The sequence below is a fragment of the Misgurnus anguillicaudatus genome, chromosome 7, assembly GCF_027580225.2.
Source record: "Misgurnus anguillicaudatus chromosome 7, ASM2758022v2, whole genome shotgun sequence".
NCBI classification, from domain to species: Eukaryota; Metazoa; Chordata; class Actinopteri; order Cypriniformes; family Cobitidae; genus Misgurnus; species Misgurnus anguillicaudatus.
Genome location: NC_073343.2, coordinates 38,685,433 through 38,707,975, shown reverse-complemented (window position 1 = coordinate 38,707,975; position 22,543 = coordinate 38,685,433). Strand labels below are relative to the sequence as shown.

The window sequence follows — 22,543 nt, the reverse complement described above, 5'->3', positions numbered from 1 at the left end:
CTGTAGTAATCGGTGTCGTTCTTTAATTGACTGTAGCAATGCAAATCTTCTGTAGTAATCAGCTTCGTTCTTTTCAATTCAATTTCTTTTGACAATTTCTCTTTTTCACTTCTTCCTCTCGGTGCTCAAAACTTTGCTCTCCATCCGTCGCTATTCTTGAATTGCTTTTACTTTGATTTGGTTTTGATGTTTCTTTTTTCATATCATGGCATTCTTTCTCCTTCTCTCCTTCCTACAAGCTCTGCTACATTGGCTGCTCCTCCCACTTGGACATTCTGGGGCTGGTCTCATCCTTCAGTTAGGCCCCCTGTGGCCGTGTTTGGGCTCCTCCAACCTCTCGACCCTCAGATAAGCTAGATCATCTCGCACAATGAGTCATGTTGTCTCATCTCCTCCTCAACTCCTGTCAGCTTTTTCTGTACACAAATAACTCAATACATAGACAATTAGTTTCTTTATATAACACTTAATTCCAGATGTTTTTACAATACGCATAGGTCTATCGGCGAATATTTCATGCAGTGTTAAAGATGTACGTTTGTTAGTTTACATGCTCATTAATACAAGGTAAAACATAACTTCGGTTACGATTAGTATTTTCACACATTTTGTTAAGTATGGCTTTGATGATTATTCCTTTTCTATATCTTTTTATCTACCATCCTTTGTGATTATAGATGATAGTCAAATTTTTCTTCTCTCTTATCCGTCACATCAATTTTTCCCTTCTTATCTCAACTCAAAATCTTTATTCTTCTCATGAATCAAATAATTTATTTTCATTCCACTTATTTGCCCCATGTACATCTATGATAATAATACTTATGACTGAGATTTTACACTTCTTATACAATCTAAAAAGATCTCCTGACATTCTGAGGCCCTTTTTAGCTTCCACATCTGTTTGCCCATGCTGGCAAATCAACTGTTCTCCTGTGTCCCTATAACTCAATAACAACCAATCATTTTATCAACTTTTTAGCATTAATCAACCAAATTAACTTTCCGCATGTTGTAATATTTTCCCTTATAATTAAATACGTAAATGCAAGTATCTACTTCTTATGCAAATCATAATTCACAGTAAAAATGTTTATCAAATGGGGAAACACTTGTAAGCAAAGTATGTGGTTTTTTGGATCATCAATCTTTTCTTGACATTAATTGCTCTTAAATCGTGACTAGATACAATTTAGATTTATTTTTTTAAATCGTATGTTTGTTACAATAATTAGTTATTTCTTTTTTCTATTCTCACAGCTTTTTCTTGTTTACCTTTTATAGTATCCTATGGTGTTTTTTTCAAATTATTTCTTTTATCTATTTTATTTTCCTTTCTGCCATAGCTGTTCTATGCCATTTATATTTTCTTTTTAGACTAGTACCATCATTGGAGTTCTAACTTCCTCTGTAGATACCAAATTCAAAAACCCCCAATTTTCATTATGCATTTCTTCCTGTCAGATTAATAGGAGTCTGATTTGATTTCAGAACAGGTTGTCACACCTAACAACATAAGTTCTTGATCAGCCTTTAAATTTGTCTAGCTGATTTTCTCATAAAGATGGTATGTGTCCTTATAGTTATAAGGTCCTAGCTAAACATTGAACGACGGCTGTTTCACTCTTTCCCTTTTCACCCAAAGGCTTGTATAATGAAGCAAAAGTATAGTCCAGTTTTTCTCTTGTCTCCAAGAACAATATTGTCTTTGTGGGTCTCCTTCTGGATTCCACTCAGTCTTTTTGTTGTTTGTTTGTAATTGTCTCTGAACATATGCGCAGTGCCCCCTTCACTGCTTGAAATCAGTTATAGTCCCATTCATGTACAGTAGGATGTGTCCACGGCTTAGTTTATGAGTTCTCCTCTTTTTGCAACTCCAACACTTTGATGTCACACAGTTTTTGCCATTGTCTTTGCATCGCCAGCTTTTATTCACTTTCTTGAATGTCAAAGGATCAGAATGATCAGCCCACAAGGTTTTAGCTTGACCCATGCAAAATATTGCCTTTCAATTTAAAATAAAATTTATTTTGTGACCACCTTCAATCATCAGATGAAGACTTCTTTTCATTTTGTAATAATTTATCTTTGTATAATTTATCTGTGTCATTCACCTTTTAATAATTTTCCTGTCCTTTTTATTTTTTTTCTTTATTTCCACCTTTAATAATTTGGTCTCTTTTTTTTTCTCTAATTTGTTGTTTTTCTTTTCAAAGCTTCACTTCTGTCTTCCTGCTAGATTTTGCTTAATCCCACAATTCCCTCGAGCTATGGGAGTTGACCTTCCCCCTCCCTTTCTATCTCTCTCTCTCTCTCTCTCTCTCTCTCTCTCTCTCTCCTTCTCCCATTGAGAATTTATTTGTCTGTTAATTATATAATCTTATCTTTAATTATTTTATATTTTTATTTAATTGTATTTCTCCTCACACAATGCCACATCAAATGTTTCCTCATTTGAACTCCAATTATTTCATTTTCTAATTCTCCACACAACAATTGTTTAATCCTTATTTTTCCATTAATGTGACTGCCATAATCTTTTCTTTGCAATATACACACCTTATATTTTATAATTATTTCTTATTTAACCACTTCACAAACTTATTGTTTTTATTTGTCCAATTTATATATTCTCCAAATAGTCACTTAGATTTCCAATATGTCTTTAAAATAAAATTTCCTTTATAATATTTTGTAATATTTTGTCAAATAATGTCAAATACCATCACCAACATCTGTCCTTTTTTGGACAAGCAAACTTTTCCTATTGAGCACATTGTTTTTTATTTTAATCAATCCTTTAAATGAATTATTTAATTTCTAAAAGTAGCTATATACTTCACTGTAATAACTAATATTTTTGGCTACAATACCTCAGAACCACAATGTCTTCAACTCTAATCTTTAATACCCAGCATTTATAACTGTCTCTTATCCGTATACTCATATTCACATACTTTCAAACTTTATCCCCTTTTTTTATAGTTTTAAACAATCTTCACTCCTGTAACACAACACCTCTCTGTGCTCTCTACAGAGCAACAGAAAAAAGACACACCCACTGCTCACTCAGCCCCCACTCTTTCCATCTCATACATTCACACACAGACTCTATATATCACAGACACATTGCATTCTCACACAAATAAAATAAAACAACTCTATCTAGACTACCTGGCCAAGTTCATCTTTCCACTACACTTCAGTCGACATGGAAAAGATTCACTTACACAATTTACCAATCCGACATGACAAATAAAACATAAACAATATCTCCTATCAGCCCGGGCCTTCCAAAACAACAAGACAAATAACACATAGACCGTACCTGACCTGCAGGACTTAATAACTCTTCTCTCCGAACCCCAACGTGTCTGCCCCGACACGGTAACACTCAGGTTCGCGAAACTTCTTAGGCATTTTCTCAACTTAACATTGAATCTTTATCCAAGCCACTCAACGACAAAAATAAAACTCATTCACACCATAAACCATCATCTGTCCTAGCACACATTCCTTTTGAAAATGAAACCCTTTATTCTTATCATTTAATCTAGTAATCTTTAATTTGCCTTTTTATTCTTAAATTTGGAAGAGCATTTGAGATTTGACCCCCACGAGCCATCTCAGGTGAACAATACAATCTTTTAACAAGCAAATCTGCTCATCTCTTTAGGTGGCCACCTGATTGCATTGTCCATTGAGAAAGCCAGCTGTGGTCTCAGGTTCTGTGCTCCTTTTGATGTCCCATCTGGTGTCAATTGTTTTTACCAAACCTTAAATTTCAAATGTATGTTTGATAACCTATAAACCAAATTGTTAACCCAACCATTTTTCAGTAATAACCAATTAGCATTTATTTATTTATTTATTTATTTATTTATTTTTTAGGGCTCATTCTTCCACACTCTAACGCAGTAATTTACCCTATACTCACAGGATATACCCCCCTTAACAGCCCAACTGCCCAAGGGAAAGTCTCTCACTGCTTTACCAGATGCACGTTCACATTTTTCTCACTAACACACATTCTGCAGCTGCATACATACACACTCAAACACAAATTATTAAATAATTACACAATCGTCACTGCACTTCCCCGACGTAACGACTTTTGTGTGTCCTTTTTTACATTAACCAATTAAACAATCATTAATCCACTTCCTCGACATAATGATTTAAACTTTTAACTTCAAATTAAACCAAATTAAACCTCTACGTTATACACTTCCTCGACAAACGTAGCATATGCAACCTTGCATACAAACTCTTATGCGTTCTCTTAACTTAAAATCTGTTTCAATTCACCTTGATCATCAAAGCCAAAGTAACTTAATACAGATTCATGCATGCATACCTTAGTTAGATTGTACCCTTGAAATCAAAACCCAGTTCACATGTATGGTTCTTAAATTTAGTAGAGCTTAAATTTCTCACCACGTTGAGCAAAGTCTGGCCAACAACACAAACCTAATTTAATAAGCAAAAAGTGCTTACCTTATGGCCATATGCTGTTTGTGTTGCTTGTCAGGTTCGCCCAGGTGGTGTGACTGTCCAGCTCTTTTCTATCCCGGGTTTCGTCACCAAATGTTGTGGTTTCCCTTTTCCTCCAATGAAACGATCTTCAGTCTTAGGTTTTGATTTCAAGAGATAGACTTTTATTTTCCGGTCAAATAAAAAGCCGAGCCTGCCCTGATGAATCCCCCCAGAATCAGTGTCCTGGGAGGACTCTCCAAAACCAGTCTGACCCTCCAAGCCAGGGCCTGGCAAATATACATGTCCTTGTCCCCTCCCCTCCATATGCTTAAACAATAAAGGATTTGTAATCTAAAGAACCTCATGACATTCCTCAGACCAGTGTCTCGTTCCCATGACCTATTTGACCCTTGGCTGTTTGCTAATACTAAAACCCTTTGTGCCTGTCCAGATGGCTCTTTAAACTACATGGCTCTTTAAACTACCTTGAAACCTGAATACACCCAGCTGGTCCAGATGGTTCTTTAGACTACTGCATAGTTGGATTATATTAGTAAACTCATGATGCACATATTTGGATTAAAATAAACTACTTCAGAACCAACAGGTGGATGACATCAAAATACCGTGAGAGTGATTCCCGAAATCTCACGGAGAAGGCTGATTTCGAGTCGCTCTCGCGGTATTGTGATGTCAATCTTCTGTCGGTTCTTGTGGTTCCGCATGAACTCGAACAAGTCTACTACGTCATAGGTCGCATGATAATGTCAACATGGCGGATGCTGTCCATACTTAATGCGAACGTATGTACTGTCTTAGCGCACGTTAAGTGGGTACTCAGTGAAATTCAGTACCTACACAGTAAGTATGCGATTTCGGATTCAGCCAAGGACTTTACTGCCGTAACATGGCTGCCGCAGGCGGAGTGATTTTACGCACTGCTCGAAAATAGTCCCCTTGGTTACTTTCAATAGCAGGGGACTACTTTCGGTCAGTGCATAATATCACTACGCCTGCTACAGCCATGTTACATCAGCAAAGTCCTTGATTATTACGCCAGAATGAGAGAATAGTTCCTAACCATATTGGCCTAGAAAATCACAACTTTTAATTTTCTGTCGGTCTTAGTACACGATGTAACTAAGAAAATAGGAAAAATATTGAAACTCTTTGGTTATTTTTTAGCACGATGCTAATGGTCTAATCGGATTCAATAGATTGTGCTAAGCTATGCTAAAAGTGGTAGCGCCAGATCCGGAGATCGGCTGAATGGATTCCAAAACAGTAAAAATCAGTTCTTTAATTCTAGGGGAGCTGGAAAATTTGTATATTTTCAAAAAAAGTGGAATGTCCTTTTTAGAAAATGGCTGAACTCACCTCAACATGTACTACTGTATTAGTCTGAAATGGGGCTTCTGGTTAAAGATGGTCTCATAATAACAAAGTCCAATATCTTTGATCACAACATGTCCCTACGTGCAAAGAGCAGAAATATATTTTTCAGATGAGCATTTATCATCAAGGAGCGGATTTGTTTTTTGTCCGAAAAAACACAACATGAGGTCATTATCAAAGTAAGTGCTTGTTTCATTTTGTTGACGTTTGAAAAGATGTCCTCAGGACTGTAATGCAACATTTCCATGAGTGATCCAATAGTCAATAGTGAACATAGGTAAACAGACAACAGCAGATCATCGCTGTTAAAGAGCACCAATTATCCGATTCACGATTTTAAATTTTCTTTGGTGTGTAAGTGTGCATTAGTACATGTTAACGATATGCAAAAGGTACAAACCCCAGTACCATTATTATATTTACTATTATTGTCATGACTTTGGTCTTTCGATTGTTCTGTTTCTTTTGTTTTTGTTGTGTGTGTGTGTGTGTGTGTGCTTTGTGTTTTGACAGTTCTCACGTGCGCGTCTGCCACCGGAGTATCTCATTATATTACACCTCTCTCTGCCCTGCCGGTTTTATGCTCCACTGTCTCCCGTGTGTGACCGCTGTCCGGTAGCACTGAGTGAGCTCCTCTCCACCGCTCTGCCGTTTCATCGGACTTCATGCTTTGCGCTGTCCAGTGTACTGGAATCTCCGCTGTCCAGCAGCACTGTGACGGATCGTTTGGTGTCCAGCCCTCAGCCGGCTATACTGCCGGGTTGTCATCTCTCCTCTCCACGATTCGAATCGGTGGTGTCCCTGCATCGCGCTGGGCGCGCGATCTCCAGTGCACGTCTGAGACTTCTATTACATCACTGCTGCAGAGAACTTTGGACAGTTTCATGGACTATTTGTGACCGGCAGAGCAGTGGATTGAGTCCCCGAGTGTGTTTCCAGTATTTGCTCCCTGGCTAGCCCAGTGGTTTTCTCTGTCTATTATTGGATCTTTATTAAACTTTGAGTTATCTGCAATTGGATCCTTGCCTCTGTGTGTTTATCATCCTGTCCTGACAATTATACTTAAATGACCAAAAGTCCAGTTACGCGCCTTAACCGAAATTAACTTCTGGTCTGTGTTTATTTATTGGTCTGCCTAGTGACTAAACTGATCGCTGAAACAAATACTTTGTCGAAAATAAAATGTTTTGGTTTGCTAAAGACGATGGGAGACGACAAGCATGCATCACAACTGTGGGGAGAGGTTTGGCAGCCAGGCAAGAATTCAAGGACCTGTAGCTAACATTGTATACATTACACAGTAACATTTGCTCATTGATACATGTTAGATATGATATATGAACAGAGGTCATTTACTTGTCATTTATTTCCCTTGTTATTAGAAATACTACTGTACTTAATAAACTCTGTTGTTATTGATTCTGTGTGGCAATCTACTGGAAGTTGCATTTAGTGAACAAAAGCCATTTGTTTATGTTGTTGCTTCTGAATCCGTCTATAGAAGATCTGTAAGAGTAAGTTTGTGGAAATCATTTGATAAATGCAAATAAAATCATGATATTTCTATTTTTGACATATATATTAAAAAGGAAAGTAGGAAGTTCTGCACACTAAAACATGTTCATGTTAAATTTACTATAAAATGTAAATTAAAATATATGGTAATTGTTGTTCTCAAGTCAGTTTTAGTATAAAAATAGTATTAAATTTAATAAAATTTAAATTAGGATATTATCTTCTATTTAAAATAGAATATTTGTTAAATGACCAATGTATGATCAGTGTCTTGCAAGTACAGCAACATCTCTAGAGTATTATAACCCTAATGTGTTGTGTTTTATCTCCTCTTATAGACTTGTTGGCTGTAATCTCACTGATGGATGTTGTGAAAGTTTGGGTTCAGTTCTTCAATCATCACACTCTCTGAGAGATCTGGACCTGAGTAACAATGACTTACTGGATTCAGGACTGAAGCTGATCTGTGATGGACTGAAGAGATCACACTGTCAACTCAACATACTGAGGTATTTATACAGTTAAACACATTTACTATTAAAATAACAGGTTTTCAAATTTGTTTTTTTGCAATGGTTCTGAGCTCCTGACATTCTGTTTGTATTTTGTCCAAATTGTTGCTATAAAGACCTTTATTGCCTTTTATAACTTCATATTTAAACAAGACTGTAAGCAGGTCAGTTAAGTACCCTCTGCTTAATGTGTACGCATCTGCATACTTATCTGGCCTAATATACTGTATATCCTTTCAACGGGTGATGCAGTTGTGTTAAAATATATACTATTGGTCAAACGTTGACCGAAACACTTGAGTGACAATATTTACGATGATCTTAAAAATCTTTTCATCTATATATGTTTAAATGCTTAAAATTACTTTGTAGACAAAAAATGTGTGTGCCAAACACATAAATGTTTCATATATATATATATATATATATAGACGGTTTCATCGGACGCACGTGATACACGTCTGGATCCGAACTTTACTTCCGGTTTTCGGTTTTGATGGTCTGACTAGTTGCTAAACTGATCTCTTGAACAAATGCCTCGTCGAAAATAACAAATGTTTTGGTTCCTATGTAATCTATGTGTTGTTTTTTTGCTTGTTATATAAATAAACTAATTTTAAAGAACTTTGTGGTTATTTATTATTAGCGGAGTTTACCGGAAGTTACGTGCGGACCGCGACAGCCGCTTGTTTATGTTGTTACTACTGAAACCATCTATACATACACATTCACCTAAAGGATTATTAGGAACACCTGTTCAATTTCTCATTAATGCAATTATCTAATCAACAAATCACATGGCAGTTGCTTCAATGCATTTAGGGGTGTGATCCTGGTCAAGAAAATCTCCTGAACTCCAAACTGAATGTCAGAATGGGAAAGAAAGGGGATTTAGGCAATTGGTTGGCATGGTTGTTGGTGCCAGACGGGCCGGTCTGAGTATTTCCCAATCTGCTCAGTTACTGGGATTTTCATGCACAACTATTTCTAGGGTTTTCAAAGAATGGTGTGAAAAGGGAAAAACATCCAGTATTCGGCAGTCATGTGGGTGAAAGTGCCTTGTTGATGCTAGAGGTCAGAGGAGAATGGGCCGACTGATTCAAGCTTATAGAAGAGCAACTTTGACTGAAATAACCACTCGTTACAACCGAGGTATGCAGCAAAGCATTTGTGAAGCCACAACACACACAACCTTGAGGTTGTTTATGTAAATGAGGAAGAGTCATATCACTCCCCCGTTAAATACGGCATACCTCAGGGATCAGTTTTAGGCCCTATCCTATTCTCGTTATATATGTTACCTCTAGGAGACATTATCAGGAAACATAACATAAGTTTTCACTGCTATGCGGATGATACCCAGCTTTACATCTCGTCGCATCCTAGCGAAACCCACCAGTTTTCTAAGCTAACAGACTGCATTAGTGATATTAGGGACTGGATGGCACAAAACTTTCTTATGCTAAACTCCAATAAAACAGAGATACTTATTATTGAACCGAATCGCTACAAACATAATATGTCAGATTACAAGTTGCCCATAGATGGCTGCACGGTGGTGCCATCTTCCACGGTTAAGAATTTAGGCGTAATGTTCGACAGCAATCTATCTTTTGATAGTCATATCGCCAACATCTGCCGCACAGCATTCTTCCATCTTAGAAATATCTCAAAAATACGCCATATGCTGTCTGCATCAGACGCAGAAAAGCTTATACATGCTTTTATGACCTCTAGAATAGACTATTGTAACTCGTTACTCGGGGGATGCCATGCAAATCAGGTAAACAAGCTACAGCTGGTTCAAAACGCCGCCGCAAGAGTGCTTACTCGATCTAAAAAGTATGACCGCATCAGTCCAATTCTGGCATCTTTACACTGGCTACCAGTTAAATATCGTATACAATTTAAAATATTACTAATCACCTACAAAGCCTTAAATGACCTAGCGCCTTCGTATATTAAAGAACTACTATCAGAATACAATCCATCACGTAAACTGCGCTCACAAAATTCTGGTCACTTAATTATCCCTAGAATATCAAAAGTGTCTAAAGGTGGTAGATCCTTTTCCTACTTAGCCCCTAAGCTCTGGAATGATTTACCAAACAATGTTCGAGTATCAGACACAGTCGATCAATTTAAATCTAAACTTAAGACATTCTTCTTTAACAAAGCATTCTCATAAAATGTCCAGTAAATGTACATTTCCCGCAGTAGTTAGTTTGTCCAGAATAAAGCACTCACATACCTCATATGGGTAATATACTTATGCCGCAATAGTTAGCCTGTCTGGAACCGAGCCGACTTGAACCACTATAATGTTTGACACTTGCATTGCATGCGAACGGCCCCTACGCTAATAGAATTCTGTTTTTCTCTCCCTGTCTCGTCCTCGACCACGAGGACCATGAGACAAACAGACCCAGTTCCGGTTGCTGTGAAGATCATTGCATCACTGATCCACTGGCTGTCCTTCAACGTGATGACCAGCTGATGCCCGACCAACGACCACCGGCTAAACCAGTTTAATTCGCTTACCCGCCTCCTATCCCTACCGTTTCTATATATATATATATATATATATATATATATATATATATATATATAAATATATATTAATTCCTCCCAAGGGTTTTTGTCCTTCTAGGACTTTTTCCCATTGGGTTTTTTTTCCTAGAGGGTTTTTAATCCCAGGGAGAGTCAGCCAACTTTGGCTTAATTTAGCACTTTACAGTATACGTTACTTTATTAATATGCTCGCTTGTACGGTTTAACCGCTTTCTCTACTTCTTTTATTATCTATTGATTTTCTGTGTTCTCCTCTACATCTTCTCATGTTAAGCTGCTTTGCAACAATTAACACTTGTGAAAAGCGCTATATAAATAAAATTGAATTGAATTGAATTGAATTGGATTTCTGTTGAGACATTCTGATAGTAGAGTCAAAATTTGGCGTAAATAGAATAAGAACATGGATCCATCATGCCTTGTTACCACTGTGCAGGCTGGTGGTGGTGGTGTAATGGTGTGGGGGATGTTTTCTTGGCACACTTTAGGCCCCTTAGTGCCAATTGGGCATCGGTTAAATGCCACGGCCTACCTGAGCATTGTTTCTGACCATGTCCATCCCTTTATGACCACCATGTACTCATCCTCTTATGGCTACTTCCAGCAGGATAATGCATCATGTCACAAAGCTCAAATCATTTCAAACTGGTTTCTTGAACATGACAATGAGTTCACTGTACTAAAATGGCCCCCACAGTCACCAGATCTCAACCCAATATAGCATCTTTGGGATGTGGTGGAAAGGGAGCTTCGTGCCCTGGATGTGCATCCCACAAATCTTCAAGAATCAACTGCAAGATGCTATCCTATCAATATGGGCCAACATTTCTAAAGGATGCTTTCAGCACCTTGTTTAATCAATGCCACGTAGAATTTGGCAGTTCTGAAGGCGAAAGGGGGTCAAACACAGTATTAGTATGGTGTTCCTAATAATCCTTTAGGTGAGTGTGTGTGTGTGTGTGTGTGTGTGTGTGTGTGTATATATATATATATATATATATATATACATATATATATATATATATATATATATATATATATATATATATATATATATATATATATATATATATATATATATATATACATATACATATACATATACATATACATATACATATATATATATATATATATATATATATATATATATATATATATATACATACAGTGGGGCAAAAAAGTATCCAGTCAGCCACCAATTGTTCAAGCCCTCACACCCAAAAAGATGAGAGAGGCCTGCAACCCCCGTCAAAGGCACACGTCAACCACGAGAGACAAAACGAGAAAAAAAAATCCAGAAAATCACATTGTCTGACCTTCCAAGAATCTATCCGCAAATCATGGTGAAAAATAAGTATTTGGTCAATAACAAAAGTTTATGTCAATACTTTGTTATATACCCTTTGTTGGCAATGACAGAGATCAAACGTTTTCTGTAAGTCTCCACAAGGTTTTTACATATTGTTGCTGGTAGTTTGGCCCATTCCTCCATGCAGATCTCCTCTAGAGCAGTGATGTTTTGGGGCTGTCGCTGGGCAACACGGAATTTCAACTCCCTCCAAAGATTTTCTATGGGGTTGAGATCTGGAGACTGGCTAGGCCACTCCAGGACCTTGAAATTATTCTTACGAAACCACTCCTTCTTTGCCCGGGCCGTATGTTTGGGATCACTGCCATACTAAAAGATCCAGCCACGTTTCATCTTCAATGCCCTTGCTGACGAAAGGAGGTTTTGAGTCAAAATCTCACGATACATGGCCCCATTCATTCTTTCCTTAAATCGGATCAGTTGTCCTGGTCCCTTTGCAGAAAAACAGACCCAAAGCATGAGGTTTCCACCCCCATGCTTCACAGTAGGTATGGTGTTCTTTGGATGCAATTCAGCATCTTTCTCCTCCAAACACAAAAAGTTGAGTTTCTACCAAAAAGTTATGTTTTGGTTTCATCTGACCATATGACATTCTCCCACTCTTCTTCTGGATCATCCAAATGCTCTCTAGCAAACTTCAGACGGGTCCGGACCTGTACTGGCTTAAGCAGGTGGACACATCTGGCACTGCAGGAATTGAGTCCCTGGCTGCATAGTGTGTTACTGATGGTAGCCTTTGTTACTTTGGTCCCAGCTCTCTGCAGGTCATTCACTAGGTTCCCCCATGTGGTTCTGGGATTTTTGCTCACCATTCTTGTGATAATTTTTACCCTACGGGATGAGATCTTGCATGGAGCCCCAGATCGAGGGACATTATCAGTGTTCTTGTATGTCTTTCATTTTCTAATAATTGCTCTCACAGTTGATTTCTTCACACCAAGCTGCTTACCTATTGCAGATTCAGTCTTCCCAGCCTGGTGCAGGTCTACAATTTTGTTTCTGGTGTCCTTTGACAGCTCTTTGGTCTTGGCCATAGTTGAGTTTGCATTCTGACTGTTTTAGGTTGTGGACAGGTGTCTTTTATACTGCTAACAAGTTCAAACAGGTGCCATTAATACAGGTAACAAGTGGAGGACAGAGGATGCTCTTAAAGAAGAAGTTACAGGTCTGTGAGAGAAAGAAATCTTGCTTTTTTGTTATTGACCAAATACTTATTTTCGACCATAAATTGCAAATAAATTCTTAAAAAATCAGACAATGTGATTTTCTGGATTTTTTTCCTCATTTTGTCTCTCATAGTTGAAGTGTACCTATGATGAAAATTACAGGCCTCTCTCATCTTTTTAAGTGGGAGAACTTGCACAATTGGTGGTTGACTAAATACTTTTTTGCCCCACTGTATATATATACATATATATATATATATATATATATATATATATATATATATATATATATATATATATATATATATATATATATATATATATATATATATATATATATATATATATACACACACACATATATATATACATATATACACACATATATATATATATATATATATATATATATATATATATATATATATATATATATATATATATATATACATACATTGATTTCAATCTTTGACATATCTTACTCAGTCAATATTAAACAAATCACGTTTATATTTTCACTTAATGTTGCGTTTTCACAGGCAGGGTCACATGATCAAAGACGTGTGAAGATTACAGAAAAAATTATTATAACCCTGTTTAATGTGCTCTCCTCATATAGACTTGTTAGCTGTAATCTCACTGATGGATGTTGTGAAAGTTTAGCATCAGTTCTTCAGTCATCAAACTCTCTGAGAGATCTGGACCTGAGTAACAATGACTTACTGGATTCAGGATTGAAGCTGATCTGTGAGGGACTGAAGAGTTCACATTGTCAAATCAACATACTGAGGTATTTAACAGCAATACATGAACAGACCCAGTTTATAGACTTTGTTTTTTCTTTTGGTTTGCAGCCGTCTTCCTCCTCGCCATCTGAGAGGGGTGAGGAGCTAGTGGGTCAGTCTGTGCTGTAGCAGTTGAATCATTCTTGCAGCGCCAGACAGGCTTTTGTTCCTGAACTGCAGACTGAACTGGTCTCAGCTGATTGGGAATGCCGAAGCTGAGGGGTGGGCGAGCCGCTGCTTGTGCATAAGTCAGGGAGGTAGATGCGGAGGTGCGCTCTATGTTTTTCTAGGCAGACAAAGCTGCAAAACCTTGTCATCCCTCTTCTTTTCCTTGCATCTCTTTTGTATCTGTTTCAGAGCAGAACCAAAAAATGCCTTTCAAGATGACCAGAGCACCCAAAATGGCTTCCTTCTCCCTGTCTGAAAGATTAGCCAGGTTAAGCCAACGTCCTCTCTCCTGAATAACCATGGTAGCCATGGCCTTGCCTGCGGCCTGAACCGTGCATCTCTGTAGACGAAGAGAGAGATCTGTAACCACGCAGATCTCATCCCACTGTGTCTGACCTGGCATGGCAGACACCTCGTCTTGTAGTTTCGCTTGGTATGCGGTTAGCATAGAGATGACATTCAGGGCCCTGAGAGCGGCGCCTTATAAGCGGGTTCTGTCAGGTTAGATTGGAATCTGTTCACTTTAGACAGTAATGGGGTATGCAGAGAAGACCCCCCTTCTCCATTCTTTAGAAGTCGAGGACCGATCCACCTTGGATGTGAACTTTACCTGTGAAAGGTTTGGCTTTCCAGGTGACAGCAACTTCCTCCAGGAGCTCTGGATAAATTGTGAGGAGTTGTCTTGCTGCCCATTTCACTCTTTTTCCTCATAGAGTGACTTTACAGCTTTCACTTATACAGTTGGCCAGGGAATATTGAGTCTCTCCGCAGTGCGTTTGCACACGTCCTGCAGATCAGCTCTAAGAAGCAGGGAGGATTGTGGATACTGAGGTGAAGAGGGACTATCAGGTCTTTGGTCTTGCTAACATTAAGATTCAGATGGTTACCCTCACACCATTGAGTGAAATTCATAACAGTGGTGTGATAATCCATGACAGAGTTGTTGTCTCTAAGCAGGGAAAGAATGGCTGTGTCGTCAGAATTAGGGATCGACCGATATGGATTTTTTTGTGCCGATGCCGATACCGATTTTTTTCCATCAGCTTTAGCCGATGACCGATACAGGCTGCCGATTTTCTTTAGCCGATATTTGGAGCCGATACTGCTTTTTCTCATTCAGTTTATATCATAAAAATGACACAATGATAAAACCAAATGTTACAGCTCTTCATTTAAAAAAGGAACATTTATTGAACTACATTTAACAAATAGTAAGGTGAGGTAGAACAAGTAAGAAAATTCAGTGCTGCTTAAAATACATAAATAAAATAATAATTACACCATTGCACACAGTATCAGCAACCAAGCAGCATAACAAGGGGAACACTTTACTTTATCCATGAAAGTAACCAACTATTTACAACCTATTTAATGCTTAGGTCTAAGTTTTAGTGCACTTAACTTAATCTCTTGTAGAGCAAATGTCTTTAATAAGAAGACAAGGAAAATGTAAACAGCAATACTGATCAAAAAACAACTTAAAAAGAATTCTGTATAACATGCCAATTGCCCCACTTCTGTACCTTACACACCCTAGTGCCTTATAATAAATGCGAGGGATAGTTAGTTTGCCTCAGCTCGCTTAAAACGCATAAAACTGAACAAATACATGAGGATTTGTGTACGGACTTCGGTCAGATAGTAGAGCGCGTGCACGTGGGAGAGGTGCAGTGAGACATGGATGAGAGAGTGCATGTATCTTTGCGCTCCCAGTGAACAGAAATGTTGACAAAACTTACAAAACACTTCTCCGGTCACATAAAAGTCATGTGGGAACTGTTTGGAACTAAGTGCTTTGGGTCATATTTCGTATTTTTTTTTCGCTGACGAAAATTCCGCGAAACTCCGTGTTAACAACCATAAACGTATGCAACCATGAACTGCGCTCTCCACAATGACGAGAAACTATCAGCAATGGATATTGATTTTTAGCCTTTTACTACTACATATATTTATGAAGATGAAAATTAAAAACCCAGCATGTCCAGCTATGATCAGCTGTTCGGCTGATGACCTGCGTTCGCTTGCGGCAGTATGAGCACGCGTCGCGTCCAAACGTCGGACTGGTGGTCGCTGAATAAAACTGCTATAAATACCACGAAATCACGGAACAACGTCAGCATTATTTAATCCTATGATGTTCGTAACAGCTGCCGTATGCATACGGTTAGCCTAAAGGCTATTTGAAGCTCCCTAAATACAATGGCAAGCAGTTTTATAGGCATTTGCGTTTTCCATTATGACCACCAAACTTTCTAAGCTATGATTGCACGCACATATAGAGCAACGTGCTTACACTTTCAAAGTATATGGCAATATTTCAGTCAAACAGTTAAAAGATGCTTTGAAGTTTAAAACTTACCAGAGCAGGCTTGGAGCGCTCCGCTCTGCTAGTGGGGGGAGGGGCAATGCACGGGCTGCAGGCAGCCTCCAAGAACACAGAGCTGCCTGTGGGCGCCTGTCTGTAATTAATGCCGGGGAAAAGCTATCGGCGAACGCAAGCCGCGAATCGGCCGATGCCGATACACCTAAAACCTGCTAAAATCGGCCCGATGTATCGGCCGGCCGATTTATCGGTCGATCACTAGTCAGAATATTTCAAGTATTTTATGCTAGACGAAGGGCTGATATTGTCATTTATGTATACAAAAAAATTACTTAGCACACAACCCTGCGGTGCTCCGGTATTGATTGTAACAGCAGAAGATGTAATTAAACCCATCCGTACTACTTGCTGCCTTTTGCTAAGGAAGTTGTGTATAAGTTGAATCAGCCGAGAGGGGATGTTGAGGTGATACAGCTTCTGATATATCACGTCTTTGGATGCAATTAAAGGCAGAGCTAAGATCCACAAAAAGTATCCGAGCAAAATTGCCAGGGGAATCCAGGTGCTGAAGAAGGAGATGCAGCAGACAGGCTACAGCGTCCTCTGTGCCTCTTTTAGCCTTATAGGCAAATTGGAGGTGGTCCAGTTGTGGATTAACAGCTGGCCAGGTAGACTTCAACAACAGCTTCTCCAGGCATTTCACAATTATACGACAACAGGTCAGTAGTGATTAAGCTTAGAGGGCAAAGGTTTATAGGAACAGGGATTAAAATGGACATTTTTGTATTGTGTTGTATTTTATCTTCTGTTATAGACTTGTTGGCTGTAATCTCACTGATGGATGTTGTGAAGGTTTGGCTTCAATTCTTCAATCACCAAACTCTCTGAGAGATCTGGACCTGAGTAACAATGACCTACTGGATTTAGGAGTGAAGTTGATCTCTAATGGACTAAAGAGTTCACATTGTCAACTCAACATACTGAGGTATTTAACAGCAATACATGAACAGACCCAGTTTATAGACTTTGTTTTTTCTTTTGGTTTTGTTGTGTCTGCAGATTGATTGTGTAGCCACTAGATGGCAGTAGAGGAGGAGGGAGAGTGAAGTAAAAAAGAGAGAAAGAAGAAAGTAAAACAGTCTCGTGTCTCTGTGTATTTTCTTTTACTGATTATAACTACAAACATCACATTTGGCGAAGAGGGTGTCGATTTCAGTTCCTTTACCGGCTCCATTTCTGCCGTATTTCAGCCTTCACTTACTTTTACCGTCTGGCTCAAAATGTTTGAAAATTACCTACTTGTAATCAATGCTACTGGTGACGCATGGCCAGAGGAAAGAAAGTGAGCGGTTCTGCTACATGCTTTGGGCACAGAAGGACAAAGACTGTTTTATACCTTACCAGATACGGGCAATACTTATACTACGGCTGTCGCTGCGCTGAAAAGCCATTTAATTCCTGCAGTTAACGTTGTCGCTGAGAGACACACATTTAGGCAAAGAGCACAGCGAACTGACGAAACTATTAATCAGTTCCTGGCTGCTTTACGGGAGCTTTCGATTACAAGTGATTTCGGAGACTTGGAATAACAAATGCTACGCGACCAGCTCGTGAAGCGAGCAGCAACTTCGCGCGTTCGGGATAGACTTTTGCTTGAACCTGACCTCACACTGAATAAAGCCGTCTCAATAGCAGTACAAATGGAGACTGCATTAAAGAACTCTGCGATTCTTTCAGACACTTCACAAGTTCGAGCTATACAGAGTCACCGTAATGTTACACAAAGGGACAGAAAGCCAATTCCTTCCCCTTCGTCAGATTGCTCGGTCGAGAACGCGAAACAGCGCAGTTCCTGTTACCGTTGCGGTTCCAAAAACCATCTGGCTAATAAACCCTCATGTCCAGCGATCAAAGCAGTGTGTAATTCATGTGGAAAAGTTGGGCACTTTGCCAAAGTTTGCAGATCACCACAGAAACAGGTGCGTGAGATTGTGATACCAGAGCTCACTGTATTATACATGAATGACCCTGAGACGGTGACAGACAAAATTCTCTGTTCAGGACAAATTAAATCTAATGATGGATATTGTCAACCAGTGGAGTTAATTGTGGACACGGGCTCATCAGTATCCATACTGCCCGAGTGCATTTACCGTAAACATTTTGCTTCATACACCCTCAATCCAGCAACAGTTAAATTAGTTTCTTATGCTAAAGAGCCTATTCCAGTGTTGGGGTGTTTTTCTACAGATTTCTACCATGATGGTATTACAGCAGCGGGCACGTTCTACATCGTGAAGTCAGGCTCACCTTTGCTAGGGATGGATCTGCTGAAAGCACTTCACTGCCGCATTGAAGGTGATACAGTGATTACTAAGGAGAATTCTGAAATACTGCCAGTGCACATAGTAGGATGTGCAAGTGGATTCATACACAAAGTGAAGGTGAAAGAAGGTTTCCTTCCTGTTCAGCAAAAATTGAGAAGATTGCCATTGTCAGTCCGGCAAGCCGTTTCAGATGAACTAAAAAGACTGTTGGAGCATGACATAATTGAACGAGTAGCTGCATCTCCATGGGTCTCCCCAATTGTAGTGACAAGAAAGAAAGGAGGTGACATTCGCATGTGCATCGAATTAAGGGAGCCTAATAAGGCTAGAGTTGTAGATAGCCACCCTTTGCCTCATATAGAGGAACTGTTGGCAGAACTGCGTGGGGCGACAGTGTTTTCAACCATAGACCTGGCCTCAGCATACCATCAGGTTCCATTGCATCCTGAAAGTCGTGATCTAACGGCATTCATTACTCATGATGGGTTGTTCCGTTATAAACGTGTTCCGTATGGATTGGCTTCGGCCGCGCCTGCTTTCCAGAAGATGATGATGACTATATTGCACGGTTTGTCAGGTGTTCAAGCCTACTTGGATGACCTAATTGTTTATGGCAACACAGAGGACATCCATGACACTCGCTTAAAAGCTGTACTTCACTGTCTGAGTAAAGCAGGTCTGAAACTAAACATGGAGAAATGTAAGTTTAAGATGCAAAGCTTGAAATTTTTGGGGCACACGATTCCTAAAGAGGGATTACATCCTGACCCTGATAATGTAGCCGCTGTCGTGCACGCACCTGCTCCCCATGACATGGCCTCACTGCGCTCATTCCTGGGCCTTACCTCTTGGTATAGTAAATTTCTTCCTGATTATGCAACAGAGGTTGTACCACTGCGGGAAGTTTTGAGAACATCCACAGACACAAACTTCCTTTGGACTGATAAGGCTGCTCAAAGTTTTGCAGCACTGAAGACGCTATTATCAAAGAGTCCTATTCTAGCTTTGTTTGATCCCCGATTTCCAACTTACGTGAGTACTGATGCTTCTGATTATGGTGTGGGAGGAGTTCTTTCTCAGCTACACGCTGATGGTACTGACCGCATAGTGGCATTTGCCTCCCGGACTCTTTCGTCAGCCGAAAGGAAGTACTCGACTGTGGAGCGGGAAGCATTGGCGTGTGTGTGGTGTGTTGAAAAATGGAGGACGTATCTATGGGGTAGACATTTTGTTTTGCGCACTGACCACCAAGCCCCTACAACACTTCTGACATCAAAAGGCACAGGAAGAGCTGGCTTGCGAATTGCTAGGTGGTCAGCCCGTCTGTTATGCTATTCCTATGACGTTGCATTCCGCCCTGGGAGATACAACACTACAGCAGACTGTCTCTCTCGACTCCCCTTACCTGAGACGAGTGACCTAACGGACGAACCAGAAATGGTCGCCACTGTTTCTCACTTACTTGCTTTGTCAGCCTCTGAGTTCGCTTCTGCATCGGAGAGCTGCCTTCAGTTTACTCAACTCCATGCACAAATTCAGAACGGCTGGCCTAAAAACAAGAAGTCAGTGAAACAAGATTTAGAGCCTTACTTCCACATTAGGCATGAGCTTTCGGTGGAGGGTCCACTTATTACTCGGGGTGATCATTGCCTAGTGGTGCCATTGTCTCTGCCCACAAGACTGGTAAATTTATAGGGCCCTATAATTTCCGCGATCACGGAATCGCGGACGGACTCGCGGAATTGGCTAATTAACACGGAATCTAGTATTAACGCAGAATTTTGCGGAATTTTACATATTTTGAATAAAATTGTGCTTTTGTGTGGGAGACGAACGTATGTCTGGGGGAAATGCAGACCGGGGGAAGTAAATCTGGGCGACACGCCCCCTCCCGTCGTTTCAGACCCCCTCAAAAACACTGAAACCATGGCGAAGCGGCTCTCCACGACTCTTTCGTCAGCGAAAAAATTAAGAAATTCGACGCTAAGCACTTAGTTCCGAGCAGGTCTAACATGACTTTTATGTGACCGGAGAACTGTTATTTTGGAAGTTTTGTCAACACTCTGTTCACGGTGAGCGCAAAGATACATGCACTCTCTCATCCACGTCTGTCTCACTGTACCTCTGTCACGTGCACGCGCTCACGCATCTGTCCGAAGTGCGAACACAAATCCTCCTGTATTTGTTCAGTTTTATGCATTTCAAGCGAGCTGAGGCAAACTAACTACCCCTCGCATTTAAAATATAATCATCTGCATCATGGCGCCGCTCTCTGTCTCTCTTTCGCTCGCACGTGCAAAGAGCTGCGTGCTCATGCTGTCCTAAGTCAGATCACTATCCTGTGTGTGTTTGTAAAGTTTTATGTCATTCAAGCGATCGTGTATAAAATATGGATCGCGTTCCGCTGGACCGATGTGTTTACTTCTGAAGGCACTGCTTTGACACCTTGTTGTAGCCTCCTGCAACAACACTAAATGGATTGAATTGAGTTGTGTGTGTGCGCGCGCGCGTGTGTGTGTGTATGTAAATGCATCTTTTATAGTCATTAAGCAATCCTGTTATCCAGTTTTTCCCCAAATCATTTACATTTTAATAATTAACATTAAAGGCACACTCTTTTTATGACTAAAATAACAGTAAAGGGTAAAAAATATAATTGCCAAAAATTAAAACGGATAAAACGGAATTTGCAAAAATTAAAACGGAGAAAACGGAATTTGGGAAAAAATAAAACGGAATTTAAGAAAAAATAATACAGATTTTATAGGGCCCTAAATTTAGCTCACGAAGGACACCAAGGCATTGTACGGACTAAACAAAGACTTCGCGAGCTCTACTGGTGGCCGCAAATGGGCAAAAATGTTGAAACTTTGATTGCCTCATGTGTGACATGTCAGCTAAACGACAAAACGGCCAAGCCTGCACCTGCACCTCTCATACCTGTGGAACTACCTAATGGTCCATGGCAAAAGGTAGCAATCGATATTGTTGGACCATTTGAGTCTGCTACTTGGGATTGCCGCTACGCCATAACACTAGTGGACTACTACAGTAAGTGGCCAGAAGTAGCTTTTGCATCACATGTGACAACGGATGTCATAACCACCTTCCTGGACACCATCTTCAGTAAAGAAGGTAATCCACACTGTTTAGTGTCTGATAATGGTTCTCAACTAACATCTTTTGCGGAATTCCTGAAGGAACGTAACATTCAGCATGTGTACTCCAGTGTATATTATCCACAGGCTAACGGGGTAGTGGAGCGATTTAATAAAGTGTTGAAACAATGTATCCAATCGGCAATTCAAGAAAAGAAGCCCTGGAAGGCAGCTGTGACACAATTCTTGCATAATTTTCGCGCTACGCCACATGCTACCACAGGGGCTACACCATTTGAGCAGGCAATATGCATTTAATATGTATGGAATAATTGACAACGGGCCGTTGAATTATTTGAAAATAATGCACACCCAAGGTGATAATGCGTTACACCCCGGGTGTGCATTATTTTAAAATAATTCAAAATTCCACGGGAGGCTTCACGTATTTTTAAAGATGTCATTCTATCCATGTGTTTCTAGGTACGACAAGTACTCACTGACTCTCATGTCTGGGCATATCACACGCTGAGGTGGCATTTGTGGATGGTTCATGTTCCCTCTGCAGGAAGATGACCATTGCGGACCTGAGGACCAAGCTCTCCTACCTTTAAAGTATGGTGCAGTGGGAGTTTCCACCGCAGTGAAGCAACCCTCCGGGACCTCTCACTACTCAGCTCCGCAGCCAGCTAAGATGTTGGAGGGAGGTAGTGGACCGAGTGTACCACACTTATCCTTTGTCTCTCCAGAAGAGGACCGTACGTCGGTCGCAGCATCGGAGGGGGCAGTCACTCTCAGAGCTTGGCTCGGACTCGCATGTAGCTTCTGGGCA

At 39.9% G+C, this 22,543-nt stretch overlaps 1 protein-coding gene across 12 annotated transcripts in view; it reads left to right on the top strand.

The window, feature by feature from the left end:
- Positions 1–22,543, top strand: part of LOC141365402 (NACHT, LRR and PYD domains-containing protein 3-like) — a 108,166-nt gene that overhangs the window by 67,565 nt on the left and 18,058 nt on the right. For 10 of the 12 annotated variants that reach the window (XM_073869922.1, XM_073869921.1, XM_073869928.1 and 7 more), the window contains 3 exons: positions 7,725–7,895; positions 13,627–13,797; positions 17,101–17,271. The exons of 1 other annotated variant lie outside the window; for it this stretch is intronic. In XM_073869922.1, coding sequence (XP_073726023.1) covers positions 7,725–7,895; positions 13,627–13,797; positions 17,101–17,271 — 513 coding nt within the window. Of the gene's footprint in view, positions 1–7,724; positions 7,896–13,626; positions 13,798–17,100; positions 17,272–22,543 lie in introns of those variants that run through there. One more of the 12 variants, XR_012370639.1, reaches the window with a different exon arrangement.